General features: G+C 37.5%; 1 protein-coding gene across 11 annotated transcripts in view; it reads left to right on the forward strand.

The window, feature by feature from the left end:
- The window catches only part of ank3b (ankyrin 3b), a 250,423-nt gene that overhangs the window by 195,528 nt on the left and 32,495 nt on the right, over positions 1-22,400 (forward strand). For all 11 annotated transcript variants that reach the window (XM_079845616.1, XM_079845625.1, XM_079845626.1 and 8 more), the window contains 8 exons: positions 1,109-1,207; positions 1,340-1,438; positions 3,383-3,478; positions 3,745-3,817; positions 3,907-3,966; positions 11,414-11,537; positions 19,504-19,606; positions 20,970-21,076. In XM_079845616.1, coding sequence (XP_079701742.1) covers positions 1,109-1,207; positions 1,340-1,438; positions 3,383-3,478; positions 3,745-3,817; positions 3,907-3,966; positions 11,414-11,537; positions 19,504-19,606; positions 20,970-21,076 — 761 coding nt within the window. The remainder of the gene's footprint in view (positions 1-1,108; positions 1,208-1,339; positions 1,439-3,382; positions 3,479-3,744; positions 3,818-3,906; positions 3,967-11,413; positions 11,538-19,503; positions 19,607-20,969; positions 21,077-22,400) is intronic.

Here is a 22,400-nt window from a genome sequence, read left to right on the forward strand (position 1 = left end):
CAAAACAAAAAAACGAACCTAAGGCGTTTACGCTTTTACACCTGCCGTTTTGCGCGTCGGTGTGCACACTCACATTGGCACCCTTTGTTTAGTCACAAGGCGTTAAACGTACGGAAATCGTCCCGGTGTGAACAGGCCAAACCTAAACCTACCTTTCTGCATTTTTACATTTTCAAAAAACATCACTTAGTATGATTTATAAGCTGTTTTCAAGGACAAGGATTTTGGATTTTGCCATCTTTGTGGGGACATTTTGTCCCCATAATGAAGGGATTACCAGGACACACACAAACACACACGTTAGGTTTCGGTATCTTTGTGGGGACTCTATAGACATAATGATTTTATACTGTACAAACTGTATTTTCTATCCCCTAAACCTACCCATCACAGAAATCTTTTTGCATTTTCAAATAAGAATCATTTAGTATGTTTATTAATCATTCCCTCATGTCCAATGTAGTTGATCTCAGGTTTTGCTATCCTTGTCAGATAGGTACTGTAGATAGATATGTGACATGCATCCGCATACTATGTCTGGCCAGTCTCCTCATTGGTCACTCATGTATAAACATCGAACGGCCCCGGCTCAAGGTCGTTCAGTGCGGCTCTCATATGTTGAGATAGTGTGAGATCGACAGACAGCACACAGATCAATACTCAACAGCACAATGACCCACAGAAAACACTCCCTCTCTGTGCACAGCGAATGAGGCAGAGCAATGATAAAGAACAAATGCTTATTATTACTTGCGTGTGGCATATAGCAAGAAATTAATTACTTATAAATAAATTATTCACTAAGCTCCGCCCTCCTTGTTATTGTTGCTGATTCAGAAAAGCTTTATAGAACATCCCATAGGATTGAACTGGAGACTATTTTGAACTTTTATGTGGTCATAAAGTAAAAAAAAAATATCCAAGGTTAATAACTATATCTCTATATCTCAAAAAATGTCTATGGGCTATTATTTTTTATAAGGTTAAGTGTGACTGTTTTTAGACATTTAAGAGCATTCTTTGAATATATTATGGCCCCTTTTATGTGTGAAAAATGTATGTGCTTGACTGGAAACTGAGTAATGTATGTCTCTGTGTTCTGGTTCAGATGTCATACACGCCCCTGCATGTCGCCTGTCACTATGGCAATGTGAAGATGGTGCACTTCCTCCTGAAGAACCAGGCTAAAGTCAACGCCAAAACTAAGGTTATTGAAATGTTCACAGAAAGCAGTGTGTTAGGCTGAGAAACTGCATTTCTTTAACAGTCTCTTGTTATATTTTCTGATTACCGGTGGTCCAAAATAAAGTTTTAATCTCTCATATCCTCTCATGTTCAGAATGGATACACACCTCTTCATCAGGCTGCTCAGCAGGGTCACACACACATCATTAACCTTCTGCTGCAGCATGGAGCCTCTCCGAATGAGCTTACAGTGGTGAGTCTCACAAAGTCTGAATTCCTGCTCCTCTTCAAAACAAGATGCCTCAAATCATTTTTAGGAGATGTTTGCTGATTTTTTGCCTGGTGCACTGTGAAATGAGAGAAAAATCCCATAAACTTACATTGAAGGAGCAGGAAGCAAAATTTTAAATTAAATTAAATTAAATTAAATTAAATTAAATTAAATTAAATTAAATTAAATTAAATTAAATTAAATTAAATTAAATTAAATTAAATTAAATTAAATTAAATTAAATTAAATTAAATTAAATTAAATTAAATTAAATTACTTTTATTTTGTTGAATAATTTCATTTCATTTATTTTTTATTTTGTTTATTGTTTTGTTTTAGAATATTTTATTTTATTTTAGAATATATTATATTATACACTGATGAGCCAAAACATTATGATTATGAGTTATTATATACATTATGAGTATTATTGAGATGGGGAATTTGGAGGCCAGGGCAACACCTTGAACTCTTCGTCATGTTCCTCAAACCATTCCTGAACAATGTGTGGGGTATTGAAAGGGTGCATTATCCTTCTGAAAGAGGCCACTTCCACCAGGGAACACCATTGTCATGAAGGGGTCTGCAACAATGTTTAGGCAGGTGGCACGTGTCACGTGATATGTCATTGATATGAGCATCACACTCATTGTCCCACTGTACATCTTGGTGCCATAACTCCCCAAGTAAACGGCGCTCAAATAAATGGCTGTCCTTTGTGAAAAAACGGTACTCATTGGACCAGGCGATCTTCTTCCACTGCTTTCGACAGAGGACAGGGGTAATCAAAGACACTCTGACTGGCCTGCTGCAAAGCTCAAACGCTTTACATATAGAAGGGGAGAATCTCCTCAACCACCACCAATGTGCAGCATCCACCTGGATGATGTGACGGCAGCCATATTGTGCCAGAACACTCACCACACACCAGCTGATTGGTGGAGAAGAGACGTGTGATGAAGCCAATCAGTTTATGGGGATGATTAGGAGGCCATGATGGACAGAGGCCAATGGGCAAATTTGGCCAGGATGACGGGGTTACACCCCTACTCTTTTTCAAAGGACCTCGGTTTAACGTCTTTTTGACAGTATATTGCTTTTTGACAGTATAGTGTCCCCATCACTATACTGGGGCATTAGGACCCACACAGACAACAGGGTGAGCACCCCCTGCTGGCCTCACTAACAACTCTTCCAGCAGCTACCTAGTTTTCCCAGTTGGTCTCCCATCCAGGTACTAACCAGGTTCAGCCCTGTCTTGGGCTACAGGGTGATATGGCTGCTGGTAGATATGCAGCCGAGCAAAACTGTGTTTTGTGACAGATTCCTCCCATAACCATCATTAAAATGTTATGTGGCAGTGCCACAGTAGACCTTCTGTTGGTTCAGACCAGACAGGATAGCCTTTGTTGCCCTCATGAATCGATGACCCTTGGCTGCCAAACAACCCGTTGCCGGTTTGTGGTTTGTCCCTCCTTGGATAACTGTTGGTAAATTCTCAACGCCACTGACCGAGAGCAACACACAAGCCTCACTGTTTCAGAGGTACTCTGACCCAGTCGCTTTGCCATAACAATTTGGCTCATAGTCACTTAGATCTTTATTCCTGCCCATTTCTCCTGCATCCAACATGTTGATTACGAGAACTGATTGTTAACCCAGACCTTAATATGTGGCCTTGTTAGAAGATGATTAACGGTAATTGCTTCACGTCATAATGTTTTGGCTCATCAGTGTATAGAAATATTAATTATATAAAATAGTCTATGTAGCACCTTGTATGTAATAATTACTTAGTATTCTAAAACATCTACTATAGGCATCACAGTACAACAGAAATATGTAGAATGCAAAAGATTTTACTAAAATATTAATTATAATACTAAAAAACTAAATTATGTAATGTTCTTTTTCTTGAACCAACAGAATGGAAACACTGCCTTAGCTATTGCCAGGCGCCTGGGTTACATCTCTGTGGTCGACACGCTCAAAGTCGTGACAGAAGAGACGCACACTACTGTGGTGAGGGACTTTGTGTCATATTCTAAATATATAGATACAGCTATTCTACAGGATACTGTACACCGGGTGTTTCTGTGCTTTAGCGCAGACTGATTTCAGCCGGTGGATCACAGCATAAAAGTGGGGCGCAGGCCTTTTGTGATAGTGTCACAGATAAAAAAAAATAATGCTACACATATGCCAATAATAAAATACATGCTTTATATGTGACAGTGCAAAATGAAGCCATATCCACAATTGCATTTTTTTATGTGTTTTGTTTGCAGACAGTGACGGAAAAACATAAAATGAATGTTCCAGAAACAATGAACGAGGTTTTGGACATGTCAGATGATGAAGGTAAAAAGGAAATGGTCTATTTTCATGTCAAGTTTATTTTTGTTCATTTACATATTATTTCTAACATTTTTGTTATTTAAATTACACAGTCCGTAGAGCCAATGTGCCTGAAATGCTCAATGAGGACTATATTTCAGATGTTGATGAAGGTATCTCTTATTTTGTGTGGTTTGTTCTTATAGCACCTGCCTTTTTCTTTTTTTCACATTTTCCAACTAACCAGATCTTCTTATTCAGTCTTTTTTTTGTGTTATAGACTCTTTTCACTTCATGGCTGTTGAATATGGCTTTGTACTAGTTGCTAGACTACTCTTTATGAATATGAAATTCCTCAATATGCAAATCTCCATTGGCTTGCATATATTAAGTCTTGGTTTTGCTATTCTATTAACATCTGTACATATAATTACAATTTCACACATACTCTCTTTATAATTCTGGCCTCTATGGGCAGAATTGTTGTCATCAGAAATCTTGGCTGTTTGATAATTGGACAGACGTTTGTTTGGCTCGGTCCATTTCTGTTTTGCAGTCAAAACCCATAGAGCTTCAGTGTAAGCTAAAAGGATTGAATAGAAGTTTTCCAGTCAGTGCCATGAATGACAATTTTGTGTATCCATTTATTTGATACTGTAACGTCATGGTTCTGAATGCATTTTTAGCCTTGAGATATATATGAGACATTGACTTTGAGGAGCAAAAAGTTTGTTGAATATCTCTGATATTCTGGTCACATTATGTGGTTTATAACTTGCTGTCCCTTTGACAGTTCTGACATGTGGGCTGGGGAATATAGTTTTTGCATATGTGTAACAACACATGTGTGTGTGTGTGTGTGTGTGTGTGTGTGTGTGTGTGTGTGTGTGTGTGTGTGTGTGTGTGTGTGTGTGTGTGTGTGTGTGTGTGTGTGTGTGTGTGTGTTGTAGAGACTGAAGCATGGTGTTTAGTTTCTGTAAACTGATATTCCTGCATACCCCTGGGGCATTACTGACATAACTTGCATGACTTCTTGTTTACATATTACACCTCTGTGCCTTAAATAAACACGTCATATGAATATACTCTTAACATTCTGACATTCCTGTATGAAAATGTCTCTTTTACAATATCTTGGATTGACAAAAATGACTGAATCAATTCTGCTCACATCATCAATTGGCAGCTGAATGCAAACGTCTGGTTGGCATAAAACCTTTTGACATTGCTGACGCTGCTCGCTTTTTCCATCTGATTCTCTCTCGCTCTCTTTGGCAGAGTGGAAGAGCTCAGCTCTGTTTATCCAGTCGTGAGGTGCAGCACTAATAATCAGATCCCAGGCAAACATCACTTGCATTTAAAGCATTTTACATTTATCAATTTAGCACATGCTTTTATCTATGTCAACATAAAACCAAAACTGACCCAATTCACTTTCTTAATACACATTTTCTTGGTTGCATTGTTTTAACAAACTTACATTTAGGTCTGAATACATTCTGGTATGTAATGGCCGCTTTCCATGATTCAATCAATTCTCAATGGATCAACTGCAGATAGGAATGAGAATAGTTAGGAATAAAAAAAATTAAATCCGAATTAAAATCCGGTTTAAATTACGGTTTCTTAATAACTCTGTTATCTTAAAGCAGTGTGTGAGTGAGTGTGTGAGTGAGTTAGTGTATGAGTGAGTGTGAATGAGTGAGTGTGTTAGTGTGAGTGTGTGTGTGTGTGTGTGTGTGTGTGTGTGTGTGTGTGTGTGTGTGTGTGTGTGTGTGTGTGTGTGTGTGTGTGTGTGTGTGTGTGTGTGTGTGTGTGTGTGTGTGTGTGTGTGTGTGTGTGTGTGTGTGTGTGTGTGTGTGTGTGTGTGAGTAAGTGAGTGAGTGTGTGTGTGACTGAGTGTGTGAGTGTGAGTGTGTGAGTGTGAGTGAGTGAGTGTGAGTGAATGTGTGAGTGAGTGAGTGAGTGAGTGAGTGAGTGAGTGAGTGAGTGAGTGAGTGAGTGTGTGAGTGAGTGTGACTGAGTGAGTGTGACTGAGTGAGTGTGTGAGTGAGCGAGAGTGTGTGAGTGAGTGAGTGTGTGAGTCAGTGAGTGAGTGTGTGAGTCAGTGAGTGAGTGTGAGTGAGTGAGTGAGTGAGTGTGTGAGTGAGTGAGTGTGTGAGAGAGTGAGTGTGTGAGTTTGTGTGTGTGTTTGAGTGTGTGTGAGTGAGTGAGTGAGTGAGTGAGTGAGTGAGTGAGTGAGTGAGTGAGTGAGTGAGTGAGTGAGTGAGTGAGTGAGTGAGTGAGTGAGTGAGTGAGTGTGTGAGTGAGTGTGTGAGTGAGTGTGTGTGTGTGTGTGAGTGAGTGAGTGAGTGAGTGAGTGAGTGAGTGAGTGAGTGAGTGAGTGAGTGAGTGAGTGAGTGAGTGAGTGAGTGAGTGAGTGAGTGAGTGAGTGAGTGAGTGAGTGAATGAGTGAGTGAAGGCCATTACATACTCCGCAAGAACAGTGAAAATAGATCTTGCAGCCCTGGTTTGGGAGTTCTCGCAGCTTGTTCTCGACACATCATCTGAGCAGAACTTTTTTCTTGTGGATGTTCGAGAACTATTGTGTGATTGGTCAGAAATGTAAAGTGGGCAGGGTTAATGAGGAGAAACGGAAATGTTCAGCACCTGCTTTTCTCGTGAAGTATAGAATGTCCTGGCCAGAACGAACTTTGTTCTTGCCACCTCGAGAAAACGAACAATTTTCTTTGTTCTTGTGGAGTACGTTCCAAGCTTGAATGGGTGAAGAACAGCGCACAGTGCTTACGTTGAATGTGTTTACGTGAATACTCACCAATGCGGCATTTTGACATATTCTGTGGCTACTATGCTTGTCCGTGTTCCGCTCGGAGTGTGCACGCAGAAAGCATCCTGTCAGTAGCAGATTCAGTTCTCTTGTGCGGCTTATTACGCTTTTAATGTTTATGTTTAATATCAAGCACATCCTTTACTATCTCATTCATCCATGTTTCATTATTAATAACTTAAAGCAGTATCGTCCATTGATCCAAAAAGCGAAAGTACCTGGTGAAATGTCTCTCGGCACAGCAGAGCACCAGTTTCAATAAAATGATATGTTTCAGTCCAGTCACTTTTTTATAATAGCCTACTTTAACATTTTTACCATTACCACAAACAAGCTACATAGCTGCTTGAATCTGAGTGCAACAGCTCTAGGATTGCTGTCGTGACACTCATAAACAGCAATGAACACACACTTTGGCCAATACAACTTGAAATATATTTTTATTGAAAAATGTTCATTATTTAATGGTAGGTACAACAATGGAATTGAAATGCTGATTGTCAAATATATATTGATTTGTCAATTTTTTTTATCGATCATATATTGGCAAAGGGTGCGAGACCACACGAGGCACATGATTTTTGTCAAAGATGCACGTATGGATCGCAAACCATAGGTTCCCGACCGCTGTCTTAAAATAACCATCAAACTGTTTTTACTTGCAATCTGCAAGGGTATAAAATGACACTATGAAATAAGATAAACTTAGTAAAAACGAACAAATAAATTGTAAAATACCATTCAAGGTTGATCTGCATTTATATGAAATCTCTTAATTGTATTCTGGATTAACATGTTTACATGGTTGGGATTATAAACAGGTGTCGCAATGTGTTTCGTGATTCCCGTTAGGATTTTGAGTTCCTGGAGTTTGAACTCTGGCAGCTCAAGAACGCTGTTCCCCGGGGGGCTGTGGTCAGGTGGCAGGCGGGTTTTTTCTTCTTCATGGTCTCCCTCCTTTTTTACTATTTGTTCTGCTGCCTGTAGAAGGGCTCTTTTGTTGTCCCTCACTTGTACAGGGTCTGATTACAGAGAGCACCTCACCACCAGCACAAATTACCATAGAAATACGCCCCCTTCCATGTCTATTGTGTCCCACCCCAGCTGGGTGCTCCTGAGGCATGAGGAATGCCGAGATCAGATTGCCACACTCGCTCTGAAACTGCCTCAGTGTTACCTCGCTCCTGTAATGACTTCACTCGGATCAGGCTCACGTCAGCCCCTCACCGTTTGAACGTCCTGTCAGGCTACGGCAGAGGGGTGTGTGTATGCATGCATGTATGTGTGTGTGTGAAAGAAAGCGTGCACAGAAAGAAGCAACTGGATCTCTTCAGAAACTGTGGACAGGGCCACAGTGAACATGTGGAAATAATCGTGCTGTGTGGAGTTTACCAGATTGAGGAAGTTTGGCTTCTGGTAGTGAAAAAGGACAAAGAGGACCTGTAAATATTTTTAAAGCTGGTGTGAAGATGAAGGATGGATTTGGCTGTTCAGTGTAAGAGATCTTGTTTTTCACAAACTGCTATTTCTGATTTGATCACGCTGTCCAAAGCCATACAACATGATAGTTTTAAAGGTGGAAGGGAAGCTGAAGTGTGAGGAATGATTTCTCTGTGTGTGTGTGTGTGTTGCGCCTATTGAATGTCCCCACATTTCACAAAAACAAACGTGTGAGTGTGTGTGTGTGTGTGCATGAGTTTACTTACAATACTGTCCCCAGAAGTTTGCTAAAACCTGATTTTTAATGATATTGTAGTGATATATTTATTAGCTTCATTTAAAAAGTATACAGATGTTGTATCCTTATTTGGATAATTATGTTAAAGTGTGTGTTATGTGTAATTAAAATGCTTTTACTGACCTGTTAACGTTGTAGTGTTCAAGTTGCTAGTGAACTGTTTTATTGTGTAAGAGGCAGCACAGGCTTGGGTTCTTTTTAGGACATTTCACAATTAAATTGTTGAAATATCTCTGTGTGTGGATGTGTGTGTGCAAAAAAGAGAGTGAAAGTTTCAGTTCCATGGGGCTGATTTTGGGGGGAGGTGGTTGCCAGGGTGATTAACAGTGGAGGGGGGTGTGTGGGAGGGGGTGTAAATGTTGGAATTTTGTGTCCCCACAATTTCTCTCATAGCCTGCATTCACAACGTAGTTGAATATGGCCCAATAACGATTTTTGACATAAACAAATTACATGACAGAAAAAATGATGTTGATTCTGGGCCACTTCCAAAGGTGGAAATAAATCTGATTCAAATCGGAATGCATTTTCAAACATTCAAACGTTTTTGTTTTGTGAATCATTTCGAGTGCACACTGAAAAAAAGTAACCTTATTAAATGATACAAATCTAAATTAACTGGTTTTATAAAGTATTAGGGGAGAGCAGGGACGAAAGTACCATTTTTCAGAAAATCGTAATTTTAAAAGATAATGTTTTAGACCAAGATATATTTTTGCTGTGGCCAATAACTCACAAGTGTGGTCTATCAATAGCAGGTGGTATTTTGTACAAATGTAGAACGACTACAGTATAATTTCACTTTGAATATAAGCTGCACATTGTTACTTTTGACCCCATCAGGTGGGACGAAAGTAACACACAGGTGGGTCAAAAGTAACACAACAATACAAACTAGATTTTTTGGTGCTACTCTTGTTTTTATTAAACATACCTGACTATGACCTTGTTAATATGTAACTGCAAACATATTTTGTTCTTTATCTTTGCAAAAAAATTATTAAATTACATTTTCATTTTATATGTTAAAGTTCATAAAATGTTTCAAATGTAATATGACAGTACAAACTTGAATTGTTTAGAATATTTTTTATTTGCAATGTCAATCTATTTGATACGTTTTTTTCTTCAACAGTATGAACAATATAAAAATTTAATTAAATTAAATTTGAATAATATGCATTATATATATATAATAGCGGGACAAAAGTGACAAGTGTTACTTTCGTCCCGACAGGAAGTCCTGACAGGAAGTCCTGCCATTTAAACACGATTTACTTTTATACTGAAAAACTCTGAAAAGACAAACCTTCAGGGTGTGTAAAAGCACTAAATAACCCATAGATTGATCATTACTGTGACACATGAAACAAGAAACACAACTTGTAATTAGAAAAAAGTACAGCTTCATTAATTTACTTGCCGTACTTGAAAACTGCATTTCGGACCTAACCGCGGGAAACGATGGCGGAATCACATGATATTTGGCAGATCCGTCAAGGGTTGTGTGCTGAACGTGCTGTCATAGCTTGATATGCAAATGTATTCAGGGCTCGGAGAAAATCGCGTTTTTACTTTCGTCCCGTGTTACTTTCGCCCCGGTTCTCCCCTATTTAACACCACTGAACCAGCCTATACACATATACACATACATTGTGGCCATGTATGTCAACAAAACAATTTTTATGAGTAAAATAAGGTAGAAATATCAATAGCTGTTTTTAAGGATATTTAGAATTAAGCATTTTGCCAGTTTTGCTATGTTCACTATACAAAATGGATAAACTATTGATGTAACTGATTGTATAATGAATTATGATTGGTCATCTTTCATACATTTATTTGCATATTGTATTGAAATGGCCCTGTTAAAAACTATAGCTACACTGTAAAAGAAAATCCTACTTTTACGGAAAATAACTCTAAATTTGGACAGTATTTTTTTAGTTTTTTAGTTTAAAACTATGTAAAATTACAAACAATATCTGTAAATTAACAACTTGACTGTTATTTTAAGGATTATATAATTAATGACAAATTACAGTACATTATTTTTTCTGTTTTCTTAAATTACATACAAATGTATTTAAAATTACAGAAATAATCTGTAATTAAATATGTAGCTCATTATATTAAAGGTGTATGTCCATACTAACAATTTAACATTATTCTCATTTTAAAGTAAATCTTATTAGTTTTATATTTACATTGTAAAAATAAAATCATCAAAAAACGGTCAAATGACAGGCAGCTACGGCTGCCAAACAAAAACCGTAAAATGAAAGTAAAATATCTTAATTCAAATAAAGTGCAAAAACAAATCAATATATATACCGGTATATAATATTAGTGCTGGGCAAATGATTAATCGCATCCAAAATAAAAGTTTGTGTTATATATCATTATATTTCATTATTTATGAAATTAGTTTAGATCTTACATTAGCCACATGTAGGAAATTGTAATTGGGTGCTTGTTCTTGCAGTGTGACTAAGCTTTCCTATTCCTCTCTCTGCATTCTGGTCTTTCTCTCTCATCTATAGCTTTTTCTGTGACCCACTTCACTGCTGCTCTGCTGTGGTGTCCATTAACTGCATTTTCTGAGGATGTATGGCCTGTTTGAATCTATGTTGTCATAGATGCATATTAAAAACAGATTTATGGTCACCATGAGCTAGTTGGAACATATGGTATTGATGTTCTATAAGTGCCTTGCTTACATTTCTGTACTTATAATAATATAATCTAAACAAAGATTGCATGAATCTGCAGCCATGAAAGAGTTTGGGAAGCGTGCCAGTGATTGTGTTGCGGGATTGTGGGGGGCATTTTGGTCTGATCCAGCCATTCATTCTTAACGCCAACATGAAATCAAAACTTTCCCTATTCACTGATCCTGGTCTTATTGCCTATGATTCATCCGTTCACATTATTTCCAAAGAAAAACTGGAAAATGCGATTTGAATGCCATTCATGTTGACTTTAAAGGGTCAGTGTTGCTGTAAAGAGTGTCTTTTTCTCTGAAGGGTGTAGTAATTCTTTCTTTTGCTGATAGGTGAGGATGCAATGACAGGAGACACGGACAAGTACCTGGGACCGCAAGACCTGCGCGAGCTCGGAGACGACTCTCTCCCGCAAGAGGGATACGTGGGATTCAGTGTTGGAGGCCGCACGGCCAGGTAACATACTTTCATCACATGCAGAATTTGCCGTCTAAACTGTTTTTTACATTATGATGAAAATTACACCTCATCTGTTACTGTTTTCAGCAAAACACACACTATGGAAAGCTGTAGGTCTTACTGCACTCCAAAAATATTTAGACCTACTGTAAATTGAAGATTTATGTTTGAATTGCAAATTTCCATCCACTAAGGCATATTTGTCACAAATGAAACGGGTAGGAAACAGATAAGAGTAATAGTACTAATAAACTGAAGGGCTTTTCACACTAATTAACCCTGGGTCATTCTAAACCCCAGTTAAATAGAATCCTGGGTTATCTTGCTTCATGTTTCGCACTGCTCATAATTTACCCGGGGTTAATTAATCCTGGGTATTTATAAACTGGCTCCGGTTTCCCCCACAATCCAAAGACATGCAAGTTAGGTAAATTGGAGAGTTAAAATTGCCCATAGATGTTTGAGTACGATTGAATGCGAGTGTGTCATCATATGTTTACATAAAGGCACTAGCATTGCACATCCTCATATAAAATGCTATATTGCCTAAAGTTTTGGGACGCCTGCCTTAACATGCACATGAACTTTAATGACATCCCATAATTAATCTGTAGGGTTTAGAGTGTAGTTAGCCCACCCTTTGTAGCTATAACAGCTTCACTCTTCTGGGAAGGCTTTCCACAAGGTTTAGGAGTGTGTTTATGGGGATTTTTGACCATTCTTCTAGAAGCACATTTATGAGGCCAGGCACTGATGTTGGACGAGAAGCCCTGGCTCTAGAGTCCAGTGGCTGTGTGCTTTACACCACTGGATCCGATGCTTTGCATTGCACATGGTGATGTAAGGCTTGGATGCAGATCCTCGGACATGGAAACCCATTCCATGAAGCTCTCTACGCTCTGTTCTTGAGCTAATCTGAAGGCCATGTGAAGTTTGGAGGTCTGTAGCTATTGACTCTGCAGAAAGTTGGCAACTTCATGACCCCGCTCTGTGATTTTACATGGCCTACCACTTCATGGCTGAGTTGCTGTTGTTACCAATTGCTTCCACTTTGTTATAATACCACTAACAGTTGACCGTAGAATATTTAGTCGTGAGGAAATTTCACAAATGGCGGCATCACGGTACCACGCTTGAATTCACTGAGCTGCTGAGAGCGACACATTCTTTCACAAAAGTTTGTAGAAGCGTCTACATGCTTAGGTGCTTGATTTTATACACTTGTGGCCATGGAACTGATTGGAACACCTGAATTCAATGATTTTAAGAGGTGTCCCAATACGTTTGGAAATATAGTATTGCCGACTGTACTATAAAATGTATCAGACTATAAAGGTAAGAATGAGGTCTCCTCTTCACTCCAATTATCACATTTTCTGTCACAATTTTACATTTTTCCCCACAAAAACTGAAATCACTGTCTATACGATGCGCAGACGATCCAAAGTATGTGAATATGAGGCACACGATTTTCTTAACATTTTAAGATCAGGTCGTTTCACACTGTACAAATTTGGCATCGCAATGCAGCAAAAATCAGTGCTAACCCTGCTCCAGGTTTCATAATTCCGGTTAAAAAGCGGTGCTAACCCCGCTTATAACAAGTGTTAAATGTTCCTTTACCCGGGGTTAAAAGCGCGGTTTAGAACAACGTTAACCCGCGGTTAAGCACTGTGTGAAAAGCCATTGAATGTGTTTTAAATGCACAATAACCAGGAGGAATATATTTATACATTTTTCTTTATCATCAATAATCCAATTTGTTTCAATTTTATACATTTTAACTTATTGAATATTGTCCACACTAGCCATATTTTAACCATGTTCAAACATTTTAACAGACTTTAATTGTTTTCACAATGAACAGATTTATGTTGATTGGTTGAAAATATGATTATGTAAATAAATTCAAATAAGGTGCAAATTCAATAAGGTGCAAATAGTTAATATAATATACTATGCCATGAATCTTGCCTGTTTTATGGTGTTTTATACTGACAAATATGAATCACATTAAGTTTATTACATTATGTTAAAACTGTGTAATGGAAATGTATATTCAAATACATACATCTTAAATGTAGGCCTTTTTTTGAGTGTGAAATGTTGTAGGTTCAAACTCCATATTATCATATCTGTAGGAAGCATGCTGTAAGTTTTATTGGAATCAGTACACATTTCTATCAATATAGTTTGGAACTAGTAAACATAACGGGTTCACAACATGTAGACTATTGGACCAGGTTAACTGTCCACATAAGATAAGAGAAGACATTGTCCTTGTCCTCATGTTGTTTCCAAACCCTTATGACTTTCTTTTTATCTGTAAAACACAAAATGAGGTGTTTTGAAGAACATTCACTTTAACTCGGCATAATCCAAATGAGCTGGTTTCATTATGAATGTATTGTATTCATGTTTGCAGTACCCAGCTGTTATTTCCTGATTCCTATCTTATCTGAAGGCTGTAGACTCTTTATTTGCATTGTGTGTTGGCCGCCTGCTGTCATCTTTTGATTCAGTAGCATGTGCTGTTGAGTGAGAAGGCCATAGCTAATGTTTAACCTACATGTAACTCGCTTCAGGGGATTTTCCCTCCAACAAACACAAGTTTGACAGCGTTCAATAATCGAAAGGGTTGAGTGAGATTTTAAACTACACGCAATGTTCAATAACAGCCCTAAGCATTTGTCAAAGAGAGGACACCTTTTATCTAATGACTTAATGTTATTATATAAAAGTATATTTTATCTTTTGAAATCAAATAATGTCTCAATGAAAACAAGAATTGTGGGCTAGAAATGCAGGGTTTGGATGTCATCTGCTTAATGTCATGTGACATTTATCCTTTTAAGGGGTCGACCACACATTTATGCACCATAGTGGTTTTCGACGGAATAATCTGTGATTATTTTTAATGTATCAGTGTTGTCCAGTATAGGATATATTTATTGCCCAATATCTCATATTTAATTATTTTCTCCCATTTTACAGAGGTGTAAAGAGTACCTGAAAACCATATTTGAGTAAAAGTACTTTGAGTAAAGAATGAAAATGGCTCCATTACAAGTCACCAATTCCAATACGACTTGAGTAAAAGTCTTAGGCCCGGTTTCACAGACTTCGCTGCCTTCACATGCTATCGGAATTATCGTAAATACGAGTCTCCGATGTAAAAATTGCACATGAACGCCCTCTGATGTCATGTTTACCACTGGGAAGTTCGGAAATAATTTTTATACCCAAATTCCGGAGATGGGCGTGCCATAAACTTTAAACATGGTGGCGGGGAGAACTACTGCTGAGAAAGGCATGATTTATTAGTTTTTTCCCCAAAACAGCTAGATCGTCTTCTCTTGTCAATAATGTAGTGCATATTTACATATATGAGTAATCATTTGAAGCGTATTGTATGTTTTATACACAGCGGAAATAGCCTGCATTTGACCGAAATGTCAGAATCTGGCATTGTAAATGTTTATATTTGTCAGTGCATGTGACACTACATTATTTTGGTTTTAATAAGATTTTCCCAATAAATAGGCAAGAATAAACCTGGTGTCCTTCATGATTCCTGTTCATTCCGACATCAAAGCAGTTGAATGCAACAAGCTCGTAAACACGATTTCTGAAGTAGGAAATAAGAAATTTGCACGTGAAGGCAACATTAGATTAAGTCAGGATTAGGCTATAAAAGTATCTTTTATAAATGTGCCTTAGAGAAAAAAACATTACTGGTGTGCAGCTTGAGTCAAAACAATGGCAGTGACATATTTTAAGATGTGTCAGTGCAAGTTATTTTCAGGTTAGAGTATCTGATTTTAACAGTACTTAAATATTCACTCATACTGAATGATGGCTCAAAGATGCACTAGTCCTCATCACCTAAGAGACATGCCAGTGTAAAACAAGAAACAGTTGTTTTTTCGAGGAGAATCAGAATAAAAACGTCCACAACACTCAAATCTCAGTTAAACTCAAGTGTTAAAAAAGGCCATAAGTAAACCAATATCCTTAAAAAAAGATCTCTTCAATATAACGGATAAATAAAATAATTTTAAGTCAAATGAAATAGTCAAAGACTTGCACTGGATGTGCTGGTTTCGGCCTTATATTAATGCAGTTACTCGTTACATTTTGTATGGCACCAAACTTTTTCTGCAGCAGTTTATTTCTGCTACAAAAGAAGTGATATCGCCATCTAAGGGCATGGAAGGTACTATATCTTGTGCATTTTGCCTGTACTCACCTAAACTTGTCAACAAGGCTATTTTATGCTAATGTAAGTATGTGAAACAACTGTGATTCACTACTACCTGCTAATGCACTCACATTCGCACAAGTGCACAACATATTATGGAAGGATATCCTTCCATAAGATATAGTACCTTCCATGCTCTTAGATGGCGATATCACTTCTTTTGTAGCAGAAATAAACTGCTGCAGAAAAAGTTTGGTGCCATACAAAATGTAACGAGTAAATGTATTGGAGTAAAAATAACATGTACTTATTCAACAACGTAGTCAAATACAGAGTAAAAGTAGCTAAACTCAGTAAAACTACGAAGTAGTTAAGTACAGTAACCAATTACATTTACTCAAACACTTTACACCACTGCCATTTTAATTTTAACATTTTTAAATAATTTTTATTTTACTTTTATTATTCAGCATTAATGTAATATATATTTAAGTTAATAACTTCACATGTAGCGTACTAACTACCTATTGTAGTTTTAAGTGTTTTTTTATTTATAATTTTCTTTTCTTTTTTTATAGAGAGAATTAAAAAAAATCTATTTATTAGCTATTTTTTTGTTATTGGCCATAACATTTTTTTTTGTTATTGGCCATAACAAGAAACGAATTATCATCCTATCACTATAGCAACACAATAAACATTATGATCAGAAAAGGTTTCCCAGTGTTGGGAAAGGGGTGCTCCAAAACTGAGCAGAGGCTCTATTCTTAAAGGGTTAATTCACCCAAAAATGAAAATAATGTCATTCTTTACTCACCCTCATGCCGTTCCACACCCGTAAGACCTCCGTTCATCTTTGGAACACAAATGAAGATATTTTTTGTTGAAATCCGATGGCTCAGTGAGGCCTGCATAGCCAGCAATGACATTTCCTCTCTCAAGATCCATTAATGTACTAAAAACATATTTAAAACAGTTCATGTGAGTACAGTGGTTCAATATTAATATTATAAAGCGACAAGAATATTTTTGGTGTGCCAAAAAAACTAAATAACGATTTATATAGTAATGGCCGATTTCAAAACACTGCTTCATGAAGCTTCGGAGCGTATCGAATCAGCGGTTCGGAGCACCAAAGTCACGTGATTTCAGCAGTTTGGCGGTTTGACACGCGATCCGAATCATGATTCAACACACTAATTCATAACTCTTTCTTGTCTCTTTATAATATTAATATTGAACCACTGTACTCACATGAACTGATTTAAATATGTTTTTAATACATTTATGGATCTTGAGAGAGGAAATGTCATTGCTGGCTATGCAGGCCTCACTGAGCCATCGGATTTCAACAAAAATATCTTCATTTGTGTTCCAAAGATGAACGGAGGTCTTACGGGTGTGGAACGGCATGAGAGTGAGTAATAAATGACATAATTTTCATTTTTGGGTGAACTAACCCTTTAATCATTATTAGGGATGCCATCTCTCCAGTTACCATACAGAGAATTGCTTGAGATATAGGTATCTTTGTTCTTTTCTTTATATATGCTTATAAGATAACATCCTAATGGATTCAAAAGTAAAAGAGAAGTAGAATTCCCAGTTAATTAGTGTGTGTGAGAGTACAGCACAATGCAACACCAGACATGAGAGCCTGTCTCATTCAACCACTGCATTTCTGATTTGTTACCTTCAATTTCCTTTGTTCTTCCTCTTCCGTTCTAAACTCTGACCGTAGTCCTAAAGTCAGGTAAGAGGGCATGATGCTTCCGACCCTTTTCACCCCTTATCCCGAGTCATTCTGAAACCATTGTTGTGTACTGTGCTTTGTACATTGTTTTTCTTTTGATGAAGAATACACATTCTTGTTGTCTGTGGACTATGGTTTCAATTGGTTTTCATGGTTTTCAATTTTAGGTTTATGTTGACAGTTTGGTGTGTGAACCTGATTTGTCAAGTTTTTTTTTCTTTTTCTCAGGTCGTAAACATTTCAGTTTTTGTCCCTTTGAGTCCAGTTACTGTGCCAAATAGTTTCTCAATGTAGCTTCCAGGGATGCATGAAGAGCCTCATCAGCTGAATCAAATCTCATCCATTAAATCAGCAAACTCACAGACCGCAGTACATGTTCACAAGAAACCGATTCTCCTCTGGTAGTCAGGCAGTGCCAGGTTTTGCTGTGAACTGAGAACCGAATATGAGAACCGCCACATCATATTGATTTCTGATTGGGCACAGCTTTAGGAAAGAGCATGTGCATGTTAGCTCAGCCTGCATTAATGCACCTGGCCTTACTGTAAATAGAAATGAAGGCTAAAATCAAGAATGATACAATAACCAAATTCCAGATCTGTTTTAGCTTGATATCTAGCTTGATAACTGTTACTCTCAAACTATTTTACAGAATATCCCATATGAATTATACGTTTCCACAAACAGTCATTTTCAGTAAAATGTGCTTAAAGAGCAGTGAAAATTGATCTGATATTATTATTATTATATGTGCTGGAATGGATTGCAACATTGAAAGTATCTTAATCGGCCATAATTTTGAAGATTTTTTTTGCTGTATATTTTTTTATATTTATTTATTGCTATCAGTCAATTTTGGATACATAGTGGTATTGCATATATAATTGTGCTCATTTTCCTGTATTTTGTATGTTTAGTTTATCTAATGCTTAAAATCAAAGTTGAAAAACTCATAATTGCATTGTTTGATTAATAACACCTTTAAATCATTTTTTTTAGCAAATCTCAAAGAGAAAATATATTTATATGTACATTTTATTGTCAATGCCTAAATTCACTTGAAAATATATATAAGTAAAATATATAAGTAATATTTTAAAGATATTACTATTAAAATGTTATGTTAAATTCACATGAACTATTACAAATAAATATTTTATACACAAAATAGTAAAGAATTTAGATTATCAAATTATTATTAAAATGATGAATTTATTTTATTGGCTGGAATTTTAAACATCTGTGCATTCTTAGTATCAACACAGTGGCATGAATCAATGCATAAATGAAATTATGTTAAATTAGAAGTATTTAATTTACTGATTTACTGAAGTATTAAGTTCTTACTGATGTTCTGCATGTTTATTTGGGAATACGGAAAGTTTAATTCATGGCATCAACTTTTAAAGATGTATTTAAATATCTGTAAACGATAAAGTACCATGTTTAATCTGTCTCAACTATTATAAGTTCTTTGGCAATAACATTTTCCAATAATGTGTTTTTGGTTCATTTCTGAACTTTTCAAACACGCAGATCCTCCTTAGATTTACATTAGAAAAAAGCTAAAGTTTGCCTGATAATGTGTAAAGTAACTACAGCTGTGGAAGGATTGGTCAGTAACATTTTAAATCGGGGTTTAGTGAAGGATCAATTTGCTTAATGTTTAAAAGCCATCATGCTCCGAGTTTGTCTCTCATTCATTAAGTCATTCAAAATCAAGTCATAACAAATATTAACCAGCGTATCATTTAAGATGCTGCACATCTGTCAATTCATCTGTAGACAGCTTTTCTCCTGTTTTCTCTTAATGTCTAAACCATCACACCACTACAAATGTCTCTCTTGAATCCTTGTTTAGGCTATTGTGCATCTATTTCCCTGGAAGTTGCATGCAATAATGAGTGTTTTTGTTTTGTGTTTGTGTGTGTCTGTGTGTGTATGTGTGTTTTGTGTGTATTTCACTGTCACTCCCCCGCACTGTATGGTATTAATGTAAATGCCAACAGCCTGCGCTCCTTCAGTTCGGATAGGTCCAATACACTCAACCGGAGCTCCTTCGCCCGTGACAGCATGATGATCGAAGAGATCCTGGCGCCAACCAAGGACAAGGTACGCCCTCTTTCTCCTTGAGTTCTCAGATTCCCTTTTGCTGTCAGTCGAGTTGTTTTTGAGTCTTTATATCATGTGGAAGTTCATAATTTGTGAATTTGAACAATTAAAATCGCCCAGACCATAATGTTGCCCGTAACCCGTAAGACTTTTGTTTTCAAAAATATACTTTTATGTCAGTGAAGTGCACATTCAATAAAATTAAGCACACTTAAAGGTGCAGTGTGTAATATTTATGAAGATCTATTGACAGAAATGCAATATAATATACATAACTGTTTTCAGTGGTGTATAAAGACCTTACATAATGAACCTATATTTTTTAATACCTTTGAAAGAGACATTTCTATCTACATACACCACGTGTCCCCTTAGAGTGAAGTCGCTATTTTGCGACGCCATGTTTCTACAGTGGCCCTAAACGGACAAACTGCTCTACAGAGCGCTAGCTACTTTCTGCTGTCTCAGACGACGACATCTTTGTCCTGTGTCGGCCACCGTAGCTTCTCTATGTGCTTCGAAAGGAAGGGGTGGGTGGTTGCAATTTGCAACCTCACCACTAGATGCCGCTAAAATGTACACAGTGCACCTTTAACCTTCAACCTATGTTATATTTGATGAACATTCTAACAATGTAAGTCCATAGGAGATTTCTATGGAGTTTATGAAATCAAAAATACTTAGCACATCAAAGGCCAGAAATAAGTATGCAAATATAGGATTGAGAGGTGGGCCAAAACAGAAATATTTCATTGTAGAAATTAATATAGCGGAAATTCCACTTTATAGCCAGAGAAGATCTTCAAGTCATTTTGTCTGTCACTGTTGATCAGTGCATTTGGAGTGATTCAGAATCTGTCTCTTCTCTTCAAATGCTTCAGGGGGTCTGTAGAGACATACCCACCCTTGTTGACTCTCATTATAAGGTATAAAATGCATTGAGGAATTCTGCATTGTTTCTTATCCCACAAACCAATGCAGGCAAACATGAGATTTGCTCGGCAAGATGCATTTGTTGTTGTTCTTTTATGTTCTGCTCTTCAGGCCAGATTCTTCCTTGGTTCTCATCCATTTCTGTCTCAGTTGTATTTTTATAGCTTAGCTTTTCACATTGTTTTGGCTGTTTTGGTCTTGCATCAAGGATTTTCTTCCATTATCTCCCTGCATGTTATTTTATTGATTTCCATTGTCATCATCAACCACAAGATGAGGTGATAATTGTACGATTGAGTTGTTAATTGCAGAGAGCAGAGCCTCAGTCTCATATGAGAGTATTGTGAAAGTCATGGTTCACCACAGAACCGCAGTGAACGGAAATATGAGTAGTTTGTCCAGTTCTGAACAAGCTTGTTTTGTGTTTCAGCACCTGGCTTTAGCAAAAGATTACAACACAGAATCGATGAGACGCTATAGCTGGACACCGGACACTATGGACAACGTGAACCTGGTCTCCAGCCCCGTCCATTCAGGGTAAGGCCAGCATCATTACTATTCTTACACTTAGGGTTAGGGATTTGAGCAAACCATTATCCTAGAGTATTAAACTTAAGTGTGAATGACACCTTATTTATGAGAATAAAGAAGTAGTATGCAGTAGTATTTGGTGAAACTGAAAAAAATTACGTATTACAGTACATAAATTCCCAGAAGAAAAAGGTCCAAAAAGTACATAAGATGTCACTGGGGTGGTACAGTACCCTTTCAAAAGGACCACCTTTTGACCTTATTTACGCCTATAGCCCAAAGTATACTTTGGCTGTCTGCTTTCTGCGAAGGTCCGTGCATTGTCTGCGTGATGTAATTTCCACAAACATCCGCGTGCAGCCCTGGCTACGTTTAAGTCCACTTTTTTTATGCCCTTCCCTCGCTAACTTCCCTCCATCTTGTCCCCTTGGATGTTCGTCATTGCTTGTGTTGCACAAGTGCCCACTACTGGCAGAACCAGTGCAGTGGGATTAAATTGAACACCCTGAGCCCATGATCACTTATGGGTAAATTTAAGCGTTGCGAGTTGCTGTTGTGACGTCACAATCGTGTTGCATCTTGGTCTATGGATCTGCCTCAAGTGTGCATACAGTATGAGTAGACTCACTCTCTCTGTCAAAATCGAGGGGTCGAGGGTTTGTCCATTCACCTGATGAACTTCAAAATGGCGGCGGGGATTCCCAGAGGGGAAGTGCTTAGGAAAGTTCACGAGTGAATGCCTAAAAGTGGAGTTAAACGCAGCCCCTGTCCATGTGCAATAGAACATGGGCAAGGTAAATGTGAGACAGAAGAGTCCACCAGGTTGCAATACGCACAGTTGTGATGTACTGTGCTTTAGAAGAAAAAGAGTGCAGAAAGAGTAATACAAAACAGTGAACAAAGCAGCACATCCTTCTCCATTGTTTTTGTTTTGTTAAGTACACTTCGAAATCTGTGCGGACACCGACTGTGTACGAGACAGTGGAACGTGATAAGTGAAGTATACCCATATTAGTACCTGCCTCAGTGACAGCTTTTTGTGTGTAATAACTTTGAATGAGGGATCCATTTCTAGGGACCAGAATATGATATAGAATTGGAACAGTAAGCAACTACCTAGCAACCACCCAGCACACCCTAGCAACTACCTATACTTCCTGATGTGTAGATTTAAATGGGCAAGCACCACTCCAATTTTCTCATTATTGTTTATTCTTTAATGACCTTAACTCTTTCCCCACCAACGTTTAAAAAAAAAGTTGTCAGCCACCGCCAGCGTTTTTGATCCATCATTTTCAGAAAAATGTAATGGCCCCCAGAACATTTTGTT

The sequence above is a fragment of the Gobio gobio genome (assembly GCF_949357685.1).
Source record: "Gobio gobio genome assembly, chromosome: 20".
In the NCBI taxonomy this organism is placed as follows: domain Eukaryota; kingdom Metazoa; phylum Chordata; class Actinopteri; order Cypriniformes; family Gobionidae; genus Gobio; species Gobio gobio.